This window comes from Solea senegalensis, linkage group LG5 (genome assembly GCF_019176455.1).
Source record: "Solea senegalensis isolate Sse05_10M linkage group LG5, IFAPA_SoseM_1, whole genome shotgun sequence".
Lineage (NCBI taxonomy): Eukaryota > Metazoa > Chordata > Actinopteri > Pleuronectiformes > Soleidae > Solea > Solea senegalensis.
Genome location: NC_058025.1, coordinates 26088473 through 26111635, shown reverse-complemented (window position 1 = coordinate 26111635; position 23163 = coordinate 26088473). Strand labels below are relative to the sequence as shown.

Below are 23163 nucleotides of genomic sequence, written 5' to 3'. Positions count from 1 at the left end.
CCCACAACCGCAGAGGGCCCGCTGCTTTACCCACAGTCCAGAGGGCAAGTCGCTCAGCGAGGGCTCGTGGGGTTGCGGGGAGCGGGCCAGCGAGGGAACCGTCTCCGGCTGACGCGCTGATCAAAACGGATCACGCGTCACTCCCGACTTCAGGGGAACTGGGGCCACGTGACCCAGTCTCCTGTGCTGGGGAGTGTTTCTTGTTAGGATTTCTGTAGCTCGCCACATCCCTCGCATCATTACGGGTTAGTTTGCCCACAGAACTGCTAATTAAGAGGGGATTTGTGTAATTGTGCCGTCTGCTGTGTCCCATCCGGCACATGCAATTTACTGTCAGCCCTCTGCCAGCGTTTACACTTGTCCAGAGAGGCGTACCCAATTTACACACACACATTCTGCCGCACATTTACCAGCAGCCACAGCTGGGGATCAATGTCGGTGCCGTGGCAATGTCTTAAAAGACACTGTGCTGCTGATTAAAGTCTGAATGTCCATTTACTTTCACGAGAGAGCTCTTGTAGCCGTCCGGCAAAAAAGAGAGCTCCTCCGGCGTTCTCCAGCGCTCGGCACCTTGTAAAACAGCTCAAATAGGCTTCGTAATTACCCCAAATGACCCCACGTTTATGGCACGTTGCATTAAATGTCCTATTCGTCTTATAGGGCTCAACGCAGTCGAACCTCCGTTTATGCATTTTCGAGAAGTCATAACACAGGCTGCACTCGCCTCCTCAGAGGATGCAGTTATGCAGCGGTGTTTGTGGCCAACTCACTGTAGGTGTTGCTGGCGCTGCCCACTTTCCGGAAGACTGATGGACCCGCGCCTGACTGGGACTGCCGCCTGGCTCCCTACCCACAACCAGATTTCAAGGCCTGCTTGTCACAGATGGAAAAGTAAGTGGGTCATTCTACAGAAGCTTGCCATTTTGCATCCCTCCGGTAATCCTTTTGTGATTGCTTTGTGTTGCTCTTTGTTTTATTTATTTTTTAAAGCACACAGATTTTTGAATTGCGGCATTAAAAATTGCCTCCACATAACCGTAAACCTGAAATTGAAATAGACTTTAGTTCTATTTCATCATTTCATGGTGCATTTAATACATTTTACATGTATTATTACAAAAAGGTTTAGTCATTAAGGGCAAAAAAGTACAAGTAAATCTTATTTACTGTACTCTGTAACCACTGGTTACTACTCTTAGCTTTTAGGAGCTGGAGGAGGAGATGGGAACCGTGTTGAACAGGACTGGCGAAAAAACAAATAAAAATAGATTATCATCAACATCTATTTTAGTATCAATGTCATCCACTTTTTTTCCCCACGAACGATAATCGAATTCCCGGTAAACATTTAAATAATTCAAAAGTTAAAAAGTCTAATTTCCACTACATTTAAAAGTTGTTGTTTTTTTTTTCCTCCTCCACTCATCTGTCTGGAGAGTTTGAAAAAAAAAAAACCGTGGAACAAGATAAAAGTAAAAGAATGGGTTTTCATACAGCCATAGTCATTAAAAGAATCTGAAAATAGCAACTCACTATCATCTGTTCTCATAGCACGGGTCAGGAGCTCTGACACCTCCAAAATTCCTCCTGTCAGGGTAGGGGGGCCATTTGTATTCTCTCTCATTAGGCAATTTGACTAATGACCTGCCGCGGCTGCAGAGTTACTGAGGGACCCAGAGCCTCGCGCCCTCTCTCGCGCGGCAGCCTGAACGCACACACCCTCTATTGGAATGGCACAGATGGCATGCCCGGGCGACAAAATAAACTACAATATGTCTCCGAGATGCTGTCAGGCCTGGGCACTATTTCTCATGTCAGGAGTGGGGCTAAGGGCTGTGAGTGGGCATAGGGGGGGTCCTCCTCCAGCTCTCTGTTCATCTACTCACCATTATCTGCAGAGGTGACAGAGAGCGGGGGTCTGCAACCAGAATAGCATCTTCATGGTCTGCATAAAGAATCCACCTCAAATTGAGAGTCACAACGACAGGAAGGGGATTGCATTGTCTAGCCTGGATACACACCGAGAGAAGGAAGGAAATATCCAATTTTTTTTATTTTTTTTTCGCGCCATACAATATATTGCAGCTCCCACACGAAGCTCCATCCACCTTTTTTCTTATTGCGTCGTATAATTGTATGATGCTAAATAACTAAAAAATCAGCCCGGTCCTGAGTAAACGTGGTAGATGTTCACTGGCACTTGTGGATTATCGCCCCTCGCTGTTATTCAGACCGATTTGCCCGAGTAATCGCCAACCCGGCCCGGAGATCAATGCAATCCTGCTGAATTAGTGAAGTGTAAAATAAAAGTTCATCAACATTCCCCAACTGTTACCCTCGAGTTCATGTAACGCGGGCCGCGCTCGATCACCCGCGCATATTTTTTCCATCAGTCAGTGTCGAGCGTGCGTGCGTGCGTACGGGCGCCTGTGCGCGCCGCCACGTCTCTCCGAGTCGCAATGTATGGTGCTGCAGCCGAAGTCCGGGGTGACAGTGCATCCAACAATGGAAACGTGAGGGATTAGTGCTCAGCCCAGCGTACGAGGGAGCCCTTCCCGCCCTGAAACAGCCATTCATCTGTGCCCGGGGGCTGGAGATGACAATGCAGCCATTGCTCATCGCACCTGACGGAGCCATTAATAAGGCAATGATCCACACGGGGCCCGTGCTGACTCCGTTCTTTACACTGCAATCACTCAAGCCACAGGGTCCTCCTTACTTAACGCCACCTCTGTTGCTCACTGTCGCCATCATCATCGCCATCATCATCAACATAGTCATTGTACCAAAATTCCTGCCACATGTTTTCATACGACCAGCGCTCATACGCGCCACACGCCAAATAACCGACCCAATTCCCCGCACGGCAGTGCCGCTACGAGTTAATGGACTGTAGCCCGGCCATTTGAGCTGCTTGAACATGCTTCAAAGTGGGATTCCTGGTCAGAAGATTGGATTTACATTATTTTTGCCCTTTGCACCTTTCCGGATTTTCTACAGCGGTATAGCGTTCATTTCTTACCAGGAAGTCATCTCCTGCGCCTCTCCATTTGTCTGGGTGTGAGATAGCCTCTCCAGTATAGATGGTGCAGGAATACAAAGTGTGAGATCTGGTTTTAAATGTAAACCTTGAGCAATAAAGAAACTCTCTGGCCTTCAACTCTGCGCGTTCATCTGTCCACGCCATGCAGATCCATCAGCAGCTGCAATCTCAGCTTCTCGTGGCTGACTGTTGATTAAAATGTATACCCTGCGCCTACCTCCTCCTGGTGCTGGTGCTCCCAGCGACACAGTGATGCAGTGTTTATTCACTCCTTTCTTTTTAGAACTATAACAAGCCATCATGTTTAGCCAATTTCCTTGTAGAGGTGTCAGAAAATTCATTTTGTGTAAAAACTGGGATTTAAAACTTCCAAAAATCTTCAGTTTTGATTGGCAGAGCCTGTTTTATTTCAAAATACCTTTGCTTTTAGTGTACAGTAGAAAATTATGATTACATTTGAGCCGCAGTATGTCATACCCTCACTTGTAATGCACTTTTTCTTGCATTTACTTGTGTTTACGTTGCCTTTTTTCAAATATAGCAGCTACCTAACAGCAGAGGAGGCACTCAAATTAGCAACTCTATGTACTGAATCCGTTTTTAAGCCGAGGAAGTGAATCGTATCGATACTGAAAGATTCACGCCTCGGCGTCCTTGCCTCCACATATCCAGCAGAAACGTGGCCGTCACCCAAACATCATTTGGTAAACGGGGAAAAAAAGGTCATAGATCCACCACTGCAGCGCTGATGCAGACATTAGCCGTTGGACGGGTTGCCATGCAAATTGGGACAGACGTCCAGATTTTACAGATGCTTCAGTTTCAACTGTTACTGGCAGCTTAAATGGCACATGGTAAATAAGCACCATGTGCCATGTGCCATGCTTAAAGGGGCTATATGTGAGATAATTTTTTTTTGAACTAATAGATCATAACATCAGTCCTTCCTCCATTGCACACAGCGGCCCATAAAACAAGTCTAAACGAATCTAAAAGATGTGATTTTCTGCGTTTTCTCCCGCCCGGCTCCCAGTTCACCACTGTCATAAACCTGCGTGAGCATCACGATTAGCCTAAAGTTCAGTCACAGCCACACGTGTCTGTTTTCGGGGCACGTTTAGCCCCTGTAACATCAACCTGTCCGTGGCTATTATATTGTTATTATGTGACCATTGACCCCCCTGTGGACTCCTGTCAGTGCTGGATTTTTACAGTAAGAATTGACTGGAAAAAAACAAAAAAAAACCCACACAACTAAATAAGCTTTCTTATGGTCATGAGGTCTCTGAGGTTCATGCTGTGATTACAAAGCTCACATTGTGCTGCGCTCGTGTGGAAAGTGCCAAAGCGTGCATCCGTGCAATAACCAGGAGAGGAGAGCCAAGTCACCTAAGTGTCAAAGTGAGGGATGTTTGTGGAATTTTATACTTTAAAATATTGCTGTGAACAGGAAAGACCAAAAGGACTGTCGGCTCCGAAACGATGACTCTCCAACAGCTCTGGCTAACATTTATGAGTTCCTGTTCCTGTGCCAGCAGTCTGACAAACGGCGCATAAAGAAACACCAGTTGGATGCTTGGCCTCTTGATATTTGGGGTTCCTGTCGGAGCCAACGGCAGCAGAAGAAGTTTTGTGCTTTGAGATTTGGGAGGTTTTTTTTGTATGTGTGTGTGTGGTTTTTTTGGTGTGTTTTTTTAATGAAGCTGAACAGCTGCAGTTTTCCCTTCAGTCTGAAAAACGGGCGGCTTTGTGTCCCGTGTCACCCTGTGTTAATTTGGACCCAAATGTATTTTATAAACAAAGGGCTGCTCTCTAGCCTGACAGTCATGACACCTTGATTCCAGTGCAGGATGCGTGCAGTTCAGGGTTACACCATTAATAATCAACTGGCAGCCATCACACCATTTTAACCACGATCATTATGATAAAGGGCATACACTTAATTACAGGCCTGCTTAATTATAGCTCTGTTGAAGCTCGTTTGTTTGGTCAAATGCTAATTATACCACCACGCTCTTGGCAAGTCCTCATTTCATTCCGCTTTTTCCGCCGGCTGAACAGTGTGGCTTATTTTCATGCAAATTTGATATCTGGCGAATGTTTTTGTCTCTCTTCTTTCCACTTTCCTGTGCCTCGCGCGAGCGGGTCTTTGTTTTGGGCGGTGAACATCCCTCAGACACGACAGAATCAGGAATAATCGAGAGTAATTAAAGTGGAAGAGGGATGGGGAGAGTTGGAGGAGAGAGTGGAGGTGCTGAAATACAGCAGGAAATAATAACAATAATAATAATAATAATAATAATAATAAAGCTTTTCATCTTGTCTGCGGGGGTACGACAGGAGACGCTGATCGCTTTGCTGTTTTATAATACCACGTTTACTCTTTGGAGATAGTCGGCGATTTGTTTTTTTTTTTTAAAAAAGTCAACCTTAAACTTGTGTTTCCTGGTGTTTCCGCAGCTCTCGACGACGTGCCCTTTGCGGTCTCCGAGCAGTTTCACGGCGACGCGAAGCAGGTACAAATTCTTGACCTCTGTGTTATAATCATATTAAATGAGTTATACAGTGTATGCTACAGTCTCCTTTTCCTGCTTTTTCCTTTATATTCTTTGCACAGAATTCTCCCTTTCCTCCCTACTTCAGTTTCCTTTCCCTCAGACTGAGTGATGAATGCGTGCAGTCAGGCAGAGCTGGCTCAATGCAGTCCATTTGGCTGGCTGGCGGCAGTTGTCACTATACTGACATAGAGAGGGAGAGGATTAAAGATTTTAAGCATGCTTACTTAGCCATGAGCCTAACCGCCATGTTTCTTGTGTGTTTTTTTTTTTTCCTCCCCCCTCTTCTCCCTCCTGTTCTCCCTGCTTTTTGATTTCAGATACAGCAAGTCAATTTAATGGGCATTACGATCAAATCCCTGGCAGAGATCGAGGAGGAAGTGAGTAGAGGCTGCAGTGCTCGGCTGCCGCTGCCGCCGCTGGCCCAGAATGCAAAGCAACCGGTCTTGGAGTTGTAATTAAGTGTCTGAGACAGCGAGGCCCTGTTGGCTCCACGAAGCCCCCAATTGAATAAAATGAAAGCATGGCGACGACGAGGCAGCCCCATTCTCTCTTGAAAGTGTCATCGTCGGTTCCAAAACGCTTGACTTTTATCCCCCGATTCTTCTCCGAAACGGCTCAATGTAGCGCCTCGCGTTGCGCCCGCAGATCTCGAGGCGCTTTATCTGTTTAACTTCACGTTTAACTTTTTACCGACCACGTCGTCGAGGCAAATAAAAGCGCAGTCTCAGATGAAAACGCTGTACCCTGCAGGCATTAGTTGGGAGAAAATCATCCATGTGCCGCTCCTTCTTTAGAGCCCGTGTGTTTGTGAGAGCATGAGGGGAAAAAGTGTGCGCGTGCGCGCGTGTGCACGTGCATGCTTTAAAGAGAGTGACAACCCCCCTTCTCTCTCATTAGCACGGTATCTTGGTATCAGAACTGCCAGGAAGTGACAGACCACTGTAAAAAGAACAGGTGCTGTTGGGTTTGAGATGTGTTACAGAGCAAACACTCCCTCATCAAACCGGGTGTCTGTTCTGCACTCTGCCTCTGTCTTCTGTCACATACTATCCAAATCACACAGTCGCCATCTTGTCATATGGTCATCTGAATGAAGCTCATTGTCAGCGCAGGTATTAATGGCGTGTATGTGTCTCTCTGTGTGTGTGTGTCCAGGGTGGAGAGACAGGCTGGCTCCTCATCCTATATGCTCTTGTCTTCTCCCCTCCTTCCTCTCTCCCGCTCTCTCCCTCTCCCCTTTTCTTCTCCGAGAGTGTGATTAGCAGGAGGACACATGGTGAGCTGAGCTGGGGAAGGGAAGGGCATGAGAAATCATTAATTACAGCCGCGCTGGAGCTGATGAAGTAAATGTGAGATAGTGTAACACATAGGATTTAGTGAAGTGGACGACAGCACAAGATTAATGGCGGGGCCAGGCTGATGAGGATGAAGTCACAGCTTAGCTTGATAATTAGTTTCCAAGTGGAAACATCCCTCACCATTGTGTTATTTTTACTTTCTCTTCTCTTATTATTATCCCACAATGGTATCTGCAGAGCAAGGATATAGAGTTGTAGGTGTTTCTTCTTATAAAGTGATGCACTATAGTGTCTGCCGTGTGTCAGAGCTTTGGAAGGATACTGGATCCCAAAATTCACAATTAGTGTTGGAGTGTTCAAACCTGGATCAGATGTTGAGTCAATGTTTCTCTCTGTCGTCCAGAAGAGGTCACTGTCCACGCCCAGCACACCCTCCCGCCACTTCCTGCAGAGAATATGTCTGAAGCCCATTCAAGTGCACATACAGTTCACGAGCGCGATGCACCCTCACCGGGAATTCTACACGCGCACGCGTAATTGGAGGGAAGACCCGTCGCAGTCACAGCCCACAGTTGTAGATAAGGCCGTTTTCCGAGCAGGCGTCACTTAAGTCATGTCTCGGATGATGTTGGTTCCAGCAATTAGGCATTCTTTTCATTTCCCAAATGACTCGCAAAACTTGCGGAAATTATAATTGCTTTTAGCCACGCATATCTAATTTGTGTCTTTTTAAGTGTTAATTAGTAAGCGATTTAAAGTGACATCTTTATGTAGTTTGCTCTGCTGAAAACTGTTGTCGGCGGCTGGTTAATGATTTTCAGAGGGAGTGTGTGCCGGGGCTGTGTGCACACATGACAGGATTTTCATTAGCACCTATGTATGATTGGTTTTCGGTGTTTGTAGGCAGTTGCAGGTGTGTGTGTGTGTGTGGAAGGACAGTGGTGTTCGGGGCTATGTGAGAGGTGTGAGCGCTCCAAATGGAGGTGGAATTAATGAAGACAACATGTCACATATTTTTGGCAGTGGAGCAGGGACAGGAAATGAAGCTCGGCTCGTCTGGGTGACTGCCGCCCATGTTCCAGTGTGTCACTGTCCTGTCAGCCTGTGTGTAAAACTGGCAGACATTGATACATGCTCTCCCTGATAACACCCCATTCCCCCATCCATCATCCACACACACACACACACACACACACACGTGTACACACAGGATTATTTATTTACTGTGCCAGATGTTGAGTCTGAATTTTGGTGTGGTGGTGGGGCTGAGTTTCTTCACAACTAACAGACTTGTGATATGTGACAGGTTTTGGGTAAACTTGAGGCTTCCTCCTCTAGCAGGTGAAAATCAGGGGAAGGCGTTTTTTTTATGGTTTTTTTCTGATGGAGAGAACCCGGACATTCTGGCTCCTGCTTGGAAACTTATTTCAGTGGTCATACAGCATCCCCTAGTGTTGTGCCATGGTAATGCAACTGTCAGTCCTGTGTATTGCAGAGAACTATGCTGTGTTTTATGTTTTATTCATTTTAAATGATGTTCTGGAGCGTTGTATCTCATTTAATGTGAATGGACACATATTTCGGAAGCGTTGCTGTTGTCTGGGAGGACTTGTAGCCCTCACTGTGTGGCTTTTAGTAACATTTCAGGCAGAAGTTATATACTGAACAATTAATGAATCGGTTACATTCAGGGCCTGCAGGCACAGGAGTTTGGGTCCCCCCAAAAAAAAAAAGAAAAAAGCAATACCTTTGACCCAAAATGGCGTCATCTCCATTTCTAACAGGATTTGTGCAAAAAAACAAAACAAAAGAGAAAATAAGTCAAAACAGATTTCTGGCACTTAACGTGGAGCGAGGGTCTGCAACAGCTCAGCTCACTGCATCCTAAAAAAAATGAATAAAACAAAAACACACACACATCAGCAGCTGTTCAGTGGGACACAGTGGTGTTAAAAATGAGATCAACCTATATATAACTTATTATTTTTTGTCAACGGTGCGTCCTATACATTGTTTTCCCTGCTCAAGCCAGCTGTAACAACATTTATAAACATTATAACCAAGTTATAAACAGTTAAGACAAGTTAAGTAATGCCGCTGGTTTCATCTTTGATTGGCATGTGAGTTAAAGTCATGGTTTATAATGATTTATAGCATTTTTTTACTGTGTATCATGACATTGCCACATATTATGACTGGACAGTTCAAAAGCCCTGTTGCTGTTTAAAGAGTCATGTCCGTATAAGCCCACAAGGGGGCAGTGTTTCGTCATGTTTCCTAAATCCTAGGACGGGTGTGACCCCAAATCACTCTGTTGCACTCTGGCTCATTTAAAAGTGGTGTGTGGAGAAAATGAAGCCGATAAGTTCTCGTTCTACTATTGTCTTTTAATGCCGTTTCCTCCGTCTCCTTGTTTTTCCTGCAGTTTCACTACAACTTCATCACAGAGCTGAGCATCGCGCTGTAACGTTCCTGCACGACTGTCGACGTGAGCCACAACCAAGGGATGAAGGGATCACTTTTAAAAGAATGAATACACCAACAATACAAGTGATTTTATTATTCTGTATTATTTATACAGAAAAAACAATGGTTTTATGTAACATTCTATACAGGTTATAACATTAATTTGAATAAATGTTGTAATTCATTGATGTTGTAAGGGGCTATCTTAATTAGACGTCCTCAGAAGAATGATGAAATGATAACAGTGTTTCCCGCTGTGACTCACACTCTGCTCGTCGGAGTAACAGGGCCGCGTTGACGCCGAGTGTCAGTCACGGAGACGGCGGCGGGGAAAAGAAAAGACGCAGCGCAAACATGGCTCCTCTGATGCCGCAGCACCTTTCCATCACAGGGTTCGTCATGAGCGGCGTGCAGCAAGAGCGAGCAGAGCTTTTGAGATGCCTCCTGCCCCCTGAGATGCCCACCCACGTCCACCGAGTCAGATCTGTGTGATCTGTAAGTTCAGCTCTGAAGTATCTGTTTCTTATCTGCAGCTTTAAGGAGAGAGAGAGAGCATAAAAGGTTCAGACTTCCTGGAGAGATAATCTCGGTATATTTTATGTGTTGACCTGAATTTTCTGTTGCAACAACAACAATCTGCCACCAGGTTTTTTGCAAGAATTTACACTTCACACGTCGACACATCTTCTCACTCAGCCTATTTCATTTGCGGCTAATCAAAAATGTCAGAGTCATTTGCACGTTTTGCTGCTGTAATTAGTATTAAATCCTCGTTAATTGGTTTGGTTATGGCTTCTGCAAAAGGTGCGGATTTGTATTTCTCTTTTTTTTATTCCTCACCAAAATTCCTAACGGCTTCTGGTATTCACAGGTGTTTAATGAAGCACACGGCAGACGACAGCTGTTGAGGAGCGGTTGTTTGCGTTGTAACTCCTTTTGTTGTGCCGTGGAAATCCGAGCGACGGTCTGAGGAATTCTCTGCAGAGGGAAACCCGCTCTCACGCTCCTCCGTAAAGGTGACACTCATGTCATTGACGCCCCGGAGCACAGAGTGACAGACACACACACACACACACTGTTCCATATGTGGTCTATAGGAGCCAAACATGCCAAACAACTTTAAATATTAATAAATACCTTTCTTTATAGCAGGGGTGTTAAAACTCAAACAACCTGGGGGCCAATGAGCCAGTCATAATAATATTCATGTTGATATTACACAGAATTTCACAATAAAGGCATTTGTTATGATACACAATTCACAATAGAAATAACTCATGCTCATATTTATAATTATACATTAAATACATTTAAAAGTTTGATTCATATATTATAATAAAAAATATTGCTCACTGTTGGCTAACACTCATATTTAGTTCTATATTCTGTATCTGTAGTACAAGTGGAGGAGGTCGGGGGGTCAGTTTTATTGTTTATACATCAATTTTGTTGCATTATATTCGATTATAAACAGATCATCAATAATAATAATGATGGAGGGAGGGAGGAAACAAATATTCTGTTAAATCCATTCACCTGCCACTTTATTAGGAACACACTATACCTAATAAAGTGGCAGGAAAGATCACTACACACTGAATATTTTCTTTTTTTTTTGGACAATTGTGACCTTTCTTCATTTTAATGCTCGGTTTGAATTCCAGCCGGACGTCATGGCCATGTCGACGTGCCGCGATGAACTCAGTTGCTGCTCTGTGATTGGCCGATTGGATATTTTGAGCATTAGGTACCAAATAAAGTCACCGGTGATCATTTAGATCGCTTTTTGAATGAGGGTGTAAAACTCAAATGACCCGGGGGGCCAGTGAGCATCTAGTCTGGTCAAGGTGGGGCCGGACTATATGACCTCAACATTATAATACAATAAATATTTATATTCATGATGATATTTCACTGAATTTCAAAGTAAAAGTGATTGCTGTATTGTTTACAATAATTATATCATATATATGTATATATATATATATATATATATGTATACATATATATATATATATATGCATGTGTATGTATGTGTATATATATACGTACACATGCATATATATATAGAAAATGAAAAATGTGCCTCGAATCTTTGCCCACATAGATTTTTATTATGTTATATGTTAGTAATATTGAAGGTGTCGGTGTATACAGCATCAGAGATTCATCAGAGGATCATTAGTGGCGAGTTGTTGTGTTGATGGTGATCACAGAGCAGTTAAACGTTGGTGAATTTAACCGCAGCTGCCTCATGAAACCCCTGTAAACAACCGGCTGCCTCACATGGTTTCACTTTTCCTTTCCACTCCACTTTATGACACGGAAAATGACTTTCCGAAGACCACATTTTAAAATTAAAATGTTTCAGTGATAGTGGCGTAACTAAAGGCTGTTTCCTCTAATCCTCACACATATGGCGAATCTCTTTAAACTTCCTTACTCTCACTCACTCACTGCTCGGAGGATTTGGGCCTCTGCCGAAGTCAAGCTGAACTGCAGAGCCGCACATCAAAGCCCCACCCTCTGTAGGTCGGCCAGATGTCCCGTGGTCATTTTTAAACTCACACCCCGCCGCATGACATGGAGCAGTGTGTAAGCATGTAGACAGAGGTGGATCGGCTGCTTGGAAATTAGAAGAGGAAGCCTGTATTTATGAGGTGGTTTGAGGTGCTGTGTTAAGACGGGCTTAGCCGACCACTCTCCCTCTGACAGCCCCGTTTCCTCCCCCCCCCCCCGAGCTGGGGTGACCAGAGACGGGAGAGAGGTGAGGGAGTGAAGGCCTGTCAAAGCAGGTCCAGACCAGAGCTGGACTCTCGGGCAGGTGAAGCAACAAATCACAGGAACAGAAGACGCAGAGCTGCGAGCACATCGCATTTCCATCGCTGTATTTGTACTGGTGCTGTGTCAATATGGAAACAGTCTTTTATAGTGGTTTTCTGTTGTATTTAAGCCTCCAACCACTAGTTGGCAGCAGGTTCTCTCCTCCTCCTTACACTCCTCTCACTAAACAGGGAAAAAATAGACTATTTTGGGGTATTGCCAGATTCTAGCCTCAGTTTCCAAATGGGATTTCTTGAATCCAGTACTTTTTTTGATAGAAAAAAGGTAAAGGAAATGATTTGAATGAATCAATAAATGCAGTTTGGCTTTTTTTTTTTTCCCCCTGTGAAACAGAGACCAAGTGCTGGCAGTGAGTCTGCTCTGCCTCGGTGAGGTTAGACATGCGGTCTTCTCCACACCGGCGCCTTAACAAGCCCCATGCACTGCAGTATTTGTCTATATTTGTCTTTCTGTACCTTAGCGTGAGGTAAGATGAGTGATATCCCAGAGCAGAGATCACTCCCCCTCCCCATCCCCCACATGGCAGCTCGAGCTCCTCCTCTCTCTCTGCCACAACGTCCAGCCCATGTGAGTCAAATTATTGTAATTGAGCAAGTATGGAGTCGGGTGTGAGGTGATCTCTCTCTTCATACCCTCCCTCCGTCCCGCTCAGATTTTTCTGCACATGTGAAATGACCAGCAAGCATCTCCCCCATTCAACACTGCCTGTAACACAGAAATCAATTAGCTCCTTTCAAGTCAGATCAAAGGCCCAATACACCGTCCAGGTCTCTGTGCGACCTGCGGGACAATTAGCTCTCCCTGTGGACAGCGACCAGACCGGACTCGTGAACTCGGGTCCCGTGAAGTAGTTGTTAAAAAACAAACGGGAAGCGATGGCACGTTTAGTCTGTGAGTGTGCGACTTTGTTGTTGTTGTTGTTGTGCTGACAATGCAACGTTATTGATGTGCCGCATCTTTCATTTAAAAAAATAAAAAACAGGCTCCGTCAAGTGATCAGACCTGACTGAGGGAGTTTGTGGGTCAGCAGGTCAGTCTCCATGTACCTTTGTATTTGTTTAGCCTCATTATACGAGTCCTGACGACCCGACTCGTCCAGTAGACGGGTCAGAAACGCGCTGGCAGCACGACATGTGACATCAAACTCATCGGACATGTTGGGGTGAGTGGAGCTTTCGTCCACAGACAGGTGCACTGACCCTGTCCACCCTTGAAGGTGCCACTTGCATTTTATTGGACATTTATGGCTGACCAGCGTTTTCCTAACAGCCACCTGGATGCAATAAAGGGCCCAGCTCCTGAGCTCTGGCTGCCCAGAGGATTTCCCAGCAGCTCCCATGGGACCTCCGGCTAGTTAAGATGTTTATTAAGCTGAAAGTGGTCCAGTGGGAAAACACGGCACTTCTTAGAGATTCGGGCCAGCAGTTTTCTTGTTAGTTGGAGCGGTCCCCCGGAGGATCGGGTTTCTTTTCCTTCAAACCGCAGAGGGAGGACATGGTCAGTTCACAGGGCACGAGGTTGACCGACTGGTAACTAGGCAAATGAACCCGGCGAGGGGGAAATATCTCGGGGACCATCAGGGTCAGCTCGGAGTGATTCCCACAGACGCGTTTTAACGCAGCCATTCGTGCAAACTCTGAATCGTAGCGCAGAGATAAAGCAGAATAGCCACCGTGGGAAGTTAATACTCTTCCAGGAAGTATCGTGGCGAAGCAACGGCACGAATAACAATAAAGAAAGGGAAGTGAAAAGGTTTGTTTTGAGACGATGTCCTCTAAACAAACGTCTTTAAATTTGTACAAATGCACGGCAGTAAGAGTGGAAGGAAACTTTCTTTGAGGACACGTTTGTCTCGGGCATGTGAAGTTAGTTCTGCTTGGTGCCTGACACGTCGTGACCTCACTAAGCTCTGCTGGACCTCTAGTTCAAAGCCTCGGTCTTTAGCCTCGGGCTCTCTGCCCTAATAACTTCAGCTAGTCCGTTATCCTTTGTTTTCCTTTTCCAAACAAACCTTTATCGGCCATGTTCGACTCAAAAGGGGGAAAAGTTGAGAAGACAATAGTGGAATTGTGCCGTTTACGTTTGTATCTCTGCTGCACAGCGTGGTGGATATTTTCTCCTTTTGTTCTCGTGTCGTCGGGAACGTCTCGGAGCCAAACCCCAGAGCCTGCGGCGAGCACATTGTGAAGCGAGCAGCACATGCGGCCAGTGATGGGCTTTTAGTGCTCTCTGCCTAATGTTCAGGACAGATTAGAAATGTTCGCATGTGACAGATGCTGTCTCGTTCTTCACTACCAGATCCACCCAGCTGCACAACATCTGGGTGGATTTCTACCTTTTCCCCTCTGAAGTGCAGCCTATTAATGACACACTCGCACACGTGCACACGCAGTGTGATTGAGACAGAAAATCACACATACCGATGTTTGATTATCGGGAGTTTTGCCTCAGCAGCCACACTTCCTCTTTATTGCAAGGATGTTTGTGGAGAACGTTCAGACATTCGACTGATTCTCCATAAAGGGCCAACCAAAACAAAGGCGTTCAATTCCCGTGTATCCATGTAAACTCAGACAGATAAATAGCTCCCATTCGAATGTTCTTCCCTCTGCCGTGGCCACAAAGTATGCGAGCACATGAAATTTATTTAGCAGAGACAGAACTTATACATTCCACATGAGGAGCGAGTAGCGGAGGAGCCGATGTTTGTTGTTAATGGCACACATCCTAAAATCATGCTCCTCGCCTCCCGCTGCTCCAAATCCTTCGTCGGAGGAAAGGTTGTTTTCCCCCAAAGACAAAATCCACTGAAGAACATGATCGTCTGATAAAAAGTGACAATGAGCTGCGACAACAACAAATGCCACGTATCCCACTGACGGGAGGATATAATACCAGCTTCTTACATGCACATGAAGTTTGTTTTTCTAAAAAATTAAGCACTGTGTTGCGTGTAGACATTCGGAGACGGTGGTTTTCGTTTTTATTTAAATGAACCGACGCAGTAAGTTGTTCCTCATGTGTGAATACAGCTCAGGCTCACGTGAAGACTCGCGTGTCCGCGGCCTGTGAGCAAAGTTGAAAAACTGGACCCGAAACAGGGAGATTCCCCCACATCACAGAGTCAAAAAAGCGTTTGTTACTGTAAAAAATGTCCGTAGATTTTACAGTGAAAAACTGTCAAACCATGACAGAAAAAGACCATAAACTTAAAAAGAGTTTATTACAGTTTTGTAACAGTGAAATACCGTAAATATATATAGTTGCCGAAACAGTAATTTTTGCATATTTCTTTCTGTTAAATAATTGCACCGTATTAATTACAGAAATATCCCAAACCTGTATCTTTTGTAGGGTTTTTTTTTGTAAAGAATACATTTTCTTACTGTTAAACTTATTAAACCATTGTGTTAATGACGTAAAAATACCATAATACTCATAAAAGCCAAAACTTCTGCCAACCACAGCTGTCAAGACAAGGTTGTTAAATAAAGTAGTATTTTATGTTGCCTTTAGTTATACGGTATTTTCACGTTAAATATATGGCAAAATATTGTTACTTTCAATTAAAAACAATGTTATTTATATGGTAGAATATGCATAAACCTCCAACCTTTACCATATAATCAGCAGTACTCATATCCTTTTACCGTAATGTAAGAAAAAGTTCTACCGTATTTATTACGGTCGAATTCTGGCAACCACAGCTGCCAGTTTTTTACCGTAAAAATAACAGGGTTTTTTTTTTTTTTACAGTGTACCATCTGTTCTCCAACTTTTCACAACCCTTTTAAAAAAATTCTCAGAATATAATCCTTCAGAGAATCATCAGATTTTCACCAAACATTTTATTAAAATGTCTCAGCAGAACATCTTTACAAGTAATGTGTTAAAACATTAAATCAAAGGATTTGAATCAATGAAAGAAATACTTTTAAAGGGCGTTTTGCTCGTATGCAAAGATGTGTTGTATTTTTTTTTTTTTTGTCTTACATGATACAAAATAACGTGCACATATTTACCCAGGAGTGAATGACTAATAACTGCAGTAAATGATTATTACAAAACAAAATCACACCACAATAATAAATAAAAGTACTAATATATCATAAAAACCAAAAAAGTCAAACCTAATGTGTTTTCGACACATACAAGTCATATTATACACTAGTATAAGTAAAAGTATTATTAATAGGTAGTGAAAAAAGGTTTCAAGACATGTTATTATTAGTAATATTTAATAAGACAACACTGGATCAGCAGTGTATACTGGACTCTACATGTGGTAAAGGTAATTATTTCCTAAAAGATCCAAACATAATCTAGATGAGTGTAAGAAGAAGAGTTCTGAAAATAAAAACCTATCATGTGTAAGTAAGTAAAAGAAAGAATATTATTATTGTTATTATTATTATTATCTTTATACAAACGTACTGTTTTTCTTCACCTGATGTGACAGATTTTGAGTGTTTTCCTCGGTTAGTGAGGTTTTTTTCAGGTTTGCCAGTGAATTGTACTGCGTACACTGGTCCAGCAGGGGGTGCTGTTGTAATTCAGATGATGTTTATTTTTCGGGAGGGGGGTTTTGCGTTTGATCAACCTAAGCTTGTTTGAGAGTCGGTGGAGGAGAGGAGCAGATACATGAGATAAGGTGCTTCTGCTTCTGCTTCAGTCAAGTGAAGAGTGATGATATGTTTTCAGGATTTTTTCCCCTCCTCCACCCGAAAATGGCATTAAATGTAAAATAAATTACTTTTTCACATGACTTATTTAAAAACAAATAATAATGAACTCAATATGTGACCGAAGAAAAAATGTAAAAGTAGAGTTACAACAACAGAAAATGATGTTTTCCATGTGCTTATTTTGATATTATTCACGTTTCCTCACAGTTTCTGCCACAAAATTGGCATTATTCACTTTTTAATGTATAAAATGTATTGTTTATTTTCCTTGTTTTTTTTCGTATATTCTAAATATCCCTTACCTCACTCTTCCCTAACTATGTAGTTTTTTTTTCAGTTTGCATCGAAACTCAAACCGTGTATTAGTTTAGTTTGTCCTCTGTGGGCTCAAGTAGAAACATGGTGGTTTAAAATGGAGCTGAAAAAAACAATTCATACAATCGGGTCATTTCTACAACAAAAAAGTATTACATTCATTAGTGTATTTAGTATAATAATTATCACGCACTGGACTTTTACATTATTTTTTTTAAATAATGTTGAGATCTGATGCAGTATTTTGGAGATTTTAACTGTTCATTACGTACATTATGATTCTCTTTAAGTCAATAACATTAATAATATCAGCATGTTTTTGTTCCTATTATATACATCTGTATGCACACATTAGATACTGTATAGCTGTGTTGTTCTATGCCATGATAATAACATTCCAGGTGAACAGTTTTTTAGACTCACATTGGTGTCAGCTCCCTGTCACGCGCGCCTCTGTCAGCCCATCTGTCAAAACAATCAATACATTTGTCAGTGAAGAGAAGAAATACAATAATAATAATAAAAAAAACCTGAATCCAATAAATCAGAACATAAACAAATCTATATCCCCGCGTTGACAGTGCTGCATTATAGTCTGCCTTAATCCTCGGGGAGTTGGGATTATCCCGCACTATCATATGTTTTTGTCTGTGTAAGAAGGGGCACGTGCGTAAAGGCTGGAGAACAGAAAACAGGAGTGTGTGTGTGATGGAAATATCTCTCATATTTACGCATTTCTTTAAATGACAAATATCAGATGTGCGCGCGGGCCTGTGGAGCAAAAATCACGCTGTGTGACAATAATATTCACACACGATGAACAACAACAATAATAATAATAATAATGATAATGATAATATATAAAAAACAAACTGCAGAGAAAACACGAGGACTCGGCAATGACATCGTGGATAACGCGAGTGTCGGTGCCGTGACACGTGAGCAGCGAGAGCGCGTGCGTGCGTGTTCACCGTAAATCCACATTTTTTATTTTTTATTCTCATTCTCGAGCAGAGAGGATTTGCTGCTGTTGTTTTTTCCTTTGTGTGTTTGTGATTTTATAATAATGAATATAATTATTATTATCACGAGAACCTTTTATATAAAAACAAAGTCATTAGAAGATGGAACTCCTTTGACTGTAAAATAGTTCTCATTTCAAATCAGACAAATCAACGGTTATTGAAATTAGATACGCGCATTTCTTGTCTCCCAAACAATTTACGTCGTGTGCGTAACGATTTTACGTTGTCGGATATTATACTTCTATACTCCCCCAACACACACACACACACACATTGACGCAGTGATGATGAAGCTGCAGCCTGAGGCCTGACTGACACATGCAGCTGCAGCTCTCTCCCTCTCTCTCTCTCTTGAAAAATGAATGACAACAGCGAGGCGTAAATGGATATAAAGAATATGAAAAAAAAAAAAATCCATACATTTACGTCTACATTTGTTAGATTGATTGAAATTTTAATTGAATGAAACCGCGAGTGGAGTCAGTCATTTACTGATTTACAATCAAGTCAAGTTTGTAATTATAACTAGAATAAACCAGGAATTTAAACATAGGTAATGACACAATATTTAACATTATTTATACAAACATTATATATATATATGTGTGTGTGTGTTGTCATTTATTCTTAATTCCCCGGGTCTCATATCAACAAAGATGAGTTTTTAACTTCATAATTCATACACAGCGAGATCATTTGATTTCTCTCGCTCATAATTCGACACCATTTTGTCTTCCTTATTTCTGTTTCCCTCCACATCCGCACAGTCATTATTAAACAAACAGCAGCCCACACACACACACACAGTGATGCAGGAGGGTGAAGTCTATCATTAGTGGAGCATTAAGAGGAGGAGGAGGAGGAGGAGTTGGTGTATCTTACCTTTCCGATGGACGACACAGTTCTGCTTATACTTACTTTACAATGTTTGACTTTAGGCAGCAGTGTGTGAGTGTGTGTGTGTGTGTGTGTGAGTGAGAGGGAGACACACACCTGCTGCAGCCTTTTCCTCGCGCTGCCTCCCACAAGGCGAGGGAGGGCCTCATTAAAAACACCGCGGGCTCAAAGTTGGCGGATTGATTTATTGAATGAATGTTTGATGTCCCTTTTCCACTCACGTGACCCAGCCAATAACTGCTGAAGAGAGGAAGGCCGGGGGAGAGAGAGAGAGAGAGAGAGAGAGAGAGGGGGAGGCTTTATTTATATGTTGTTGTTGTTTTTTAAAAAGCATTGATTATGTAGTATTGATAGTGTTCGGCTCATAATGCTGCTTAGTGGGGAGATAATCCAATATTAGTGTGAGGCGGAGGTAATTGACCTCACGCTGATAGAAGTGGTGGAAATAAGAGGAGGAGGAGGAGGGAGGAGGGGAAAAAAAGAGTTAAGCCGGAGGTGGATGACTTCATGAGTGGCAGGTGTGGATTCATTTCAACAAAAAACAAATGTGTCGAACGAAAAAAGATAGAATCATATCCATTTTCCGTGGAGGTTTTTTTTTTAATGTGTGTGGTCGTTTAAATCCCGGCGCGTCTGTGTCAGACCAAACAACCGGCGGTGTTGTTCCGTCTCTGGCCGATAGAGGGCAGCGCCAACAATCTCTGCTCTGTTTTTTTCCCCCCCCTAAATTGGGCTACAGGTCATCAGGCTTGATGCTGCACAAAGGACATCAGAAACAGCACGCGCGCGCGGGACTGTGGTTTGAAGGTACACACACATACATGCACATGCACACACACACACACACACACACTCTGTCTGTAACCATCTTTACAACATCTGGATATCATGTTATTGTCTTACAGAGAAAAGACAAATAGTGTCTTTATATTTATTATTATTATTATTATTAGTGATGTTATTATTATTACTATATTATTAATATTATTGTAATATTATTATTATCATTAAGCTATAAATCCGTGACTGTCTTCATGTTGGTCTCACACCTCCATCTTTATTTTTATTGAGATTTACTCACAGTCTTTTTTTTATTTTTATTTTTAAAACAACAAATATAATCTAATAATAATTCAGTCACGTGCCTTTAAAGACATCTCGGTGCTGCTGCACGTGTCCCGTCCTTTCGATATTATTTGGACCTGTAGCTGTGTAGCTTTGTGTTGTATGATTATTATATATTATTATTGTTATTGTTATGATTGGTATTATTATATATTATTGAATGATAATCTGCCTCTTCGTGTGATTTTACACTGCACAATTTAGTTTATTTATTTGTAAACGTCTTTATCAAATTATGAGAAAAACAGAACTGATCAGTCCTAAAAAAAGGTTTTTACTAATATTATATTATATTATATTTTAAAAGACGGCCGTTGTAATTTTTCTTGCCTCAGATCAAAGATCCGCCGATGACACGAGCTCGTCTACATCTGATATAATCCCGTAGAATAATCCCTGAATCATTATCATTATTAAAAAATGACCATTATTCTGACTGTCCTTTTCTTTTTGGCCATTGTTGCTCTTTTATGACCTGCTGGCAGTGTCTGTCCACCTCAGACTGACAGACAGACAGACAGACAGACAGACAGAGCGCTGTTATCACCACTGATCGCCAGGTGCATCAGCTGAAAGCAGCTTCATCCAGAAACAATACACAAAAGAGTAGAGAGAATGCTGTAACACACACACACACACACTTGTTTAAAGTTCTTTAAAGGACTTTAAGGGATAATGTTTAAATGAATGACTTCCCTTAATTTGGACAGCCTATGCAAAGCATTATCCCTTACCTTAACCACAACCAGATAATAGCCTTACCTTAAATGTAACACGTTTCAAATCTTAGCCACTTCCTCAGGAATGAGCTTCTGCCTCATTAGGACCGGGTTTTAGTCTCCACGAGGACGACTGGTCCTGACAAGGTCAGTGTTTATGTTAGAAACAACACACACACTGACATATTTGCATTACTACCCATGTTATTATTATTAGTATTCAAATGATTTCTTCAACTCTCCACATAATGTAGTATTGTATCAGAAAATATTTAATACAATCTAACACATCAATACAATACAAATCTAACAATTATTATATCATAATATAATAATAATTGTTATTTTTATTGTGTGTGTGTGTGTGTGTGTTACTGCACTGTGCTCCAATCGCATCCCAATGGCGGTGAATGGGGGAACGAAGAGAAGAAAAAAAAAAGTGAAGCCATGCATGCAGGAGTGGGAGGATCCACTCGCTTCAATCTCGAGCTCAGAGTTTTTGCAGCGACAGAGGAACACACTGCCGGGACATCCACACACACACACACACACACACGCTCGCTCTCTCCCTCTCTCTCTCACACACACACACACACTCAGCTCTGGATTTGTTGACAACTTTTCTCCTGCCATTTTTCCGGTGCGCCGGTGCTGTTTGGTGTTACTTTGAAAGCACATCTCGCGCCTCCTTGACGACATTTGCAGACATTTTTCTCCAGCTGCTTCCTCCGTCGGCCTGAGGAAGAAGAAGAAGAAGAAGAAGAAGAAGCGTCCTCGCGCCTCTGATCAGAACAGGTGACTGCTGAAGACCTTTTCGCTCGCTTGTTGTTTGCTTTCTGTTTCTGTGACACCGCGGGAATCATCCTCGAAACGTCAGACTCCAGTTGTTTTGCATTGACTTTACAGTTCACTTTAGGAGCTCTGTCCCACAGCAGCAGCTGTAGTCGTCTCTCTCTCTCTCTCTCTCGCTCTCTCTCCCTCCCTCTCTATCTCCCTCTCCCTGTCTCTCTGTCACATTCACAGCTTCGGTCGCTTTCAACAGGTCGCCCTGTCCGTGCACGCACACACACACACACTGAACTGATCTGAGAGGATCGCCCCTGTTGTCGCGCCTCACCGTCTCTCTTATGGATATTGCAACAGGTCTGGTGTCACTGGAGCGCCTCTCCGCGGGAGAACAGTCCGACACTTGCATCATGCTGGACGGCATAAAAATCGAGGATCACCCGCTGCGATCGGGACAGGCCACGCTCGGAGTCATGCTCGGTAAGTCTGCCGTTTTCCTCCATCTTATTATCATTATTATTATCATTATTATCATTATTATTATAAATATTATTATTATTATTACACACGTCATTCCTGCGTGCATGCCCCACTCTGCTCGTGTCAAATTAAAGTGTGCACAGTGGTGACAAATGTAGCGTTGTGTTGTCACATGAAATGAAACAAAAACAAAACAAACACGTGAATGATGACAGGTCACAGGACACTCGGGCCTTTGACCGCGTCTGATCCAGAGCTTCCTTTTCTGTTCCCTCAAAAACTCCTTCATCCCGTCTTCTTCCTCCTGTATTCCTGCAGGGAGCGATTGTCATCATCCGTGCGTGTGTGAAGGATGTCAGCGTCCCATCTCCGACCGCTTCCTGATGAGAGTCAACGACTCGTCGTGGCACGAGGAGTGTTTGCAGTGCACCGTGTGTCAACAGCCTCTCACCACCAGCTGCTACTTCAGAGAAAGGAAACTTTACTGCAAACACGACTACCAACAGTAAGAGCAGCGACTCTGTCTCCTTCTGCATTTCTTTGGTTGGTGTGCAGTGATTTTATTTAAAAGAAGAAAGAAAAGAAAGAAGGTTTTGTGTGATGGCTGTGGCTGGCCTGTAGGCCTCTCTGTGTGTGTGTGTGTGTGTGTGTGTGTCGTCAGCATCCACCCCAGTCTTATTTCAATTTTATTTTATTTATTTTTTTGCCACAAACGTGATCAAATATTCCTCAACATGCGAATTGCACTTCTAAATGAACCTGCTGTCATTTTCCCCACTTGTGGTGATTTCATTCTAAAAGATTAACGTCACGTGAAAAATGAAACACACACTTTTTAAATGAGTTTATTAAAAAAAAAAAAACGTAAAAATATTTTAATTGTTATGATTATTAAAAGAAATAAAAATGCATTTTTTAAATG

At 42.8% G+C, this 23163-nt stretch overlaps 2 protein-coding genes across 6 annotated transcripts in view; both read left to right on the top strand.

The window, feature by feature from the left end:
• The window catches only part of LOC122769000 (multivesicular body subunit 12B-like), a 31887-nt gene extending 22338 nt beyond the window's left edge, over positions 1-9549 (top strand). The window contains exons 8-10 of one of the 4 annotated variants that reach the window (XR_006360398.1): positions 776-891; positions 5504-5559; positions 5919-5941. Coding sequence is in view for 2 of the 4 variants with exons in the window: in XM_044025248.1 (XP_043881183.1) it covers positions 5504-5559; positions 5919-5978; positions 9325-9521 (313 nt within the window). In the remaining 2 variants the exon portion in view is untranslated. Of the gene's footprint in view, positions 1-775; positions 892-5503; positions 5560-5918; positions 5979-9324 lie in introns of those variants that run through there. The other 3 variants (XM_044025248.1, XM_044025249.1, XR_006360399.1) reach the window with 3 other exon arrangements.
• An 11823-nt stretch (positions 9550-21372) lies between these two features.
• lmx1bb (LIM homeobox transcription factor 1, beta b) overlaps positions 21373-23163 on the top strand; it is a 42038-nt gene continuing 40247 nt past the window's right edge. Inside the window, exons 1-3 of one of the 2 annotated variants that reach the window (XM_044027080.1) lie at positions 21373-21770; positions 22119-22241; positions 22560-22746. In XM_044027080.1, the coding sequence (XP_043883015.1) occupies positions 22172-22241; positions 22560-22746 (257 nt within the window). In that variant the 5' untranslated portion in view covers positions 21373-21770; positions 22119-22171. Of the gene's footprint in view, positions 21771-21980; positions 22242-22559; positions 22747-23163 lie in introns of those variants that run through there. The other variant, XM_044027079.1, reaches the window with a different exon arrangement.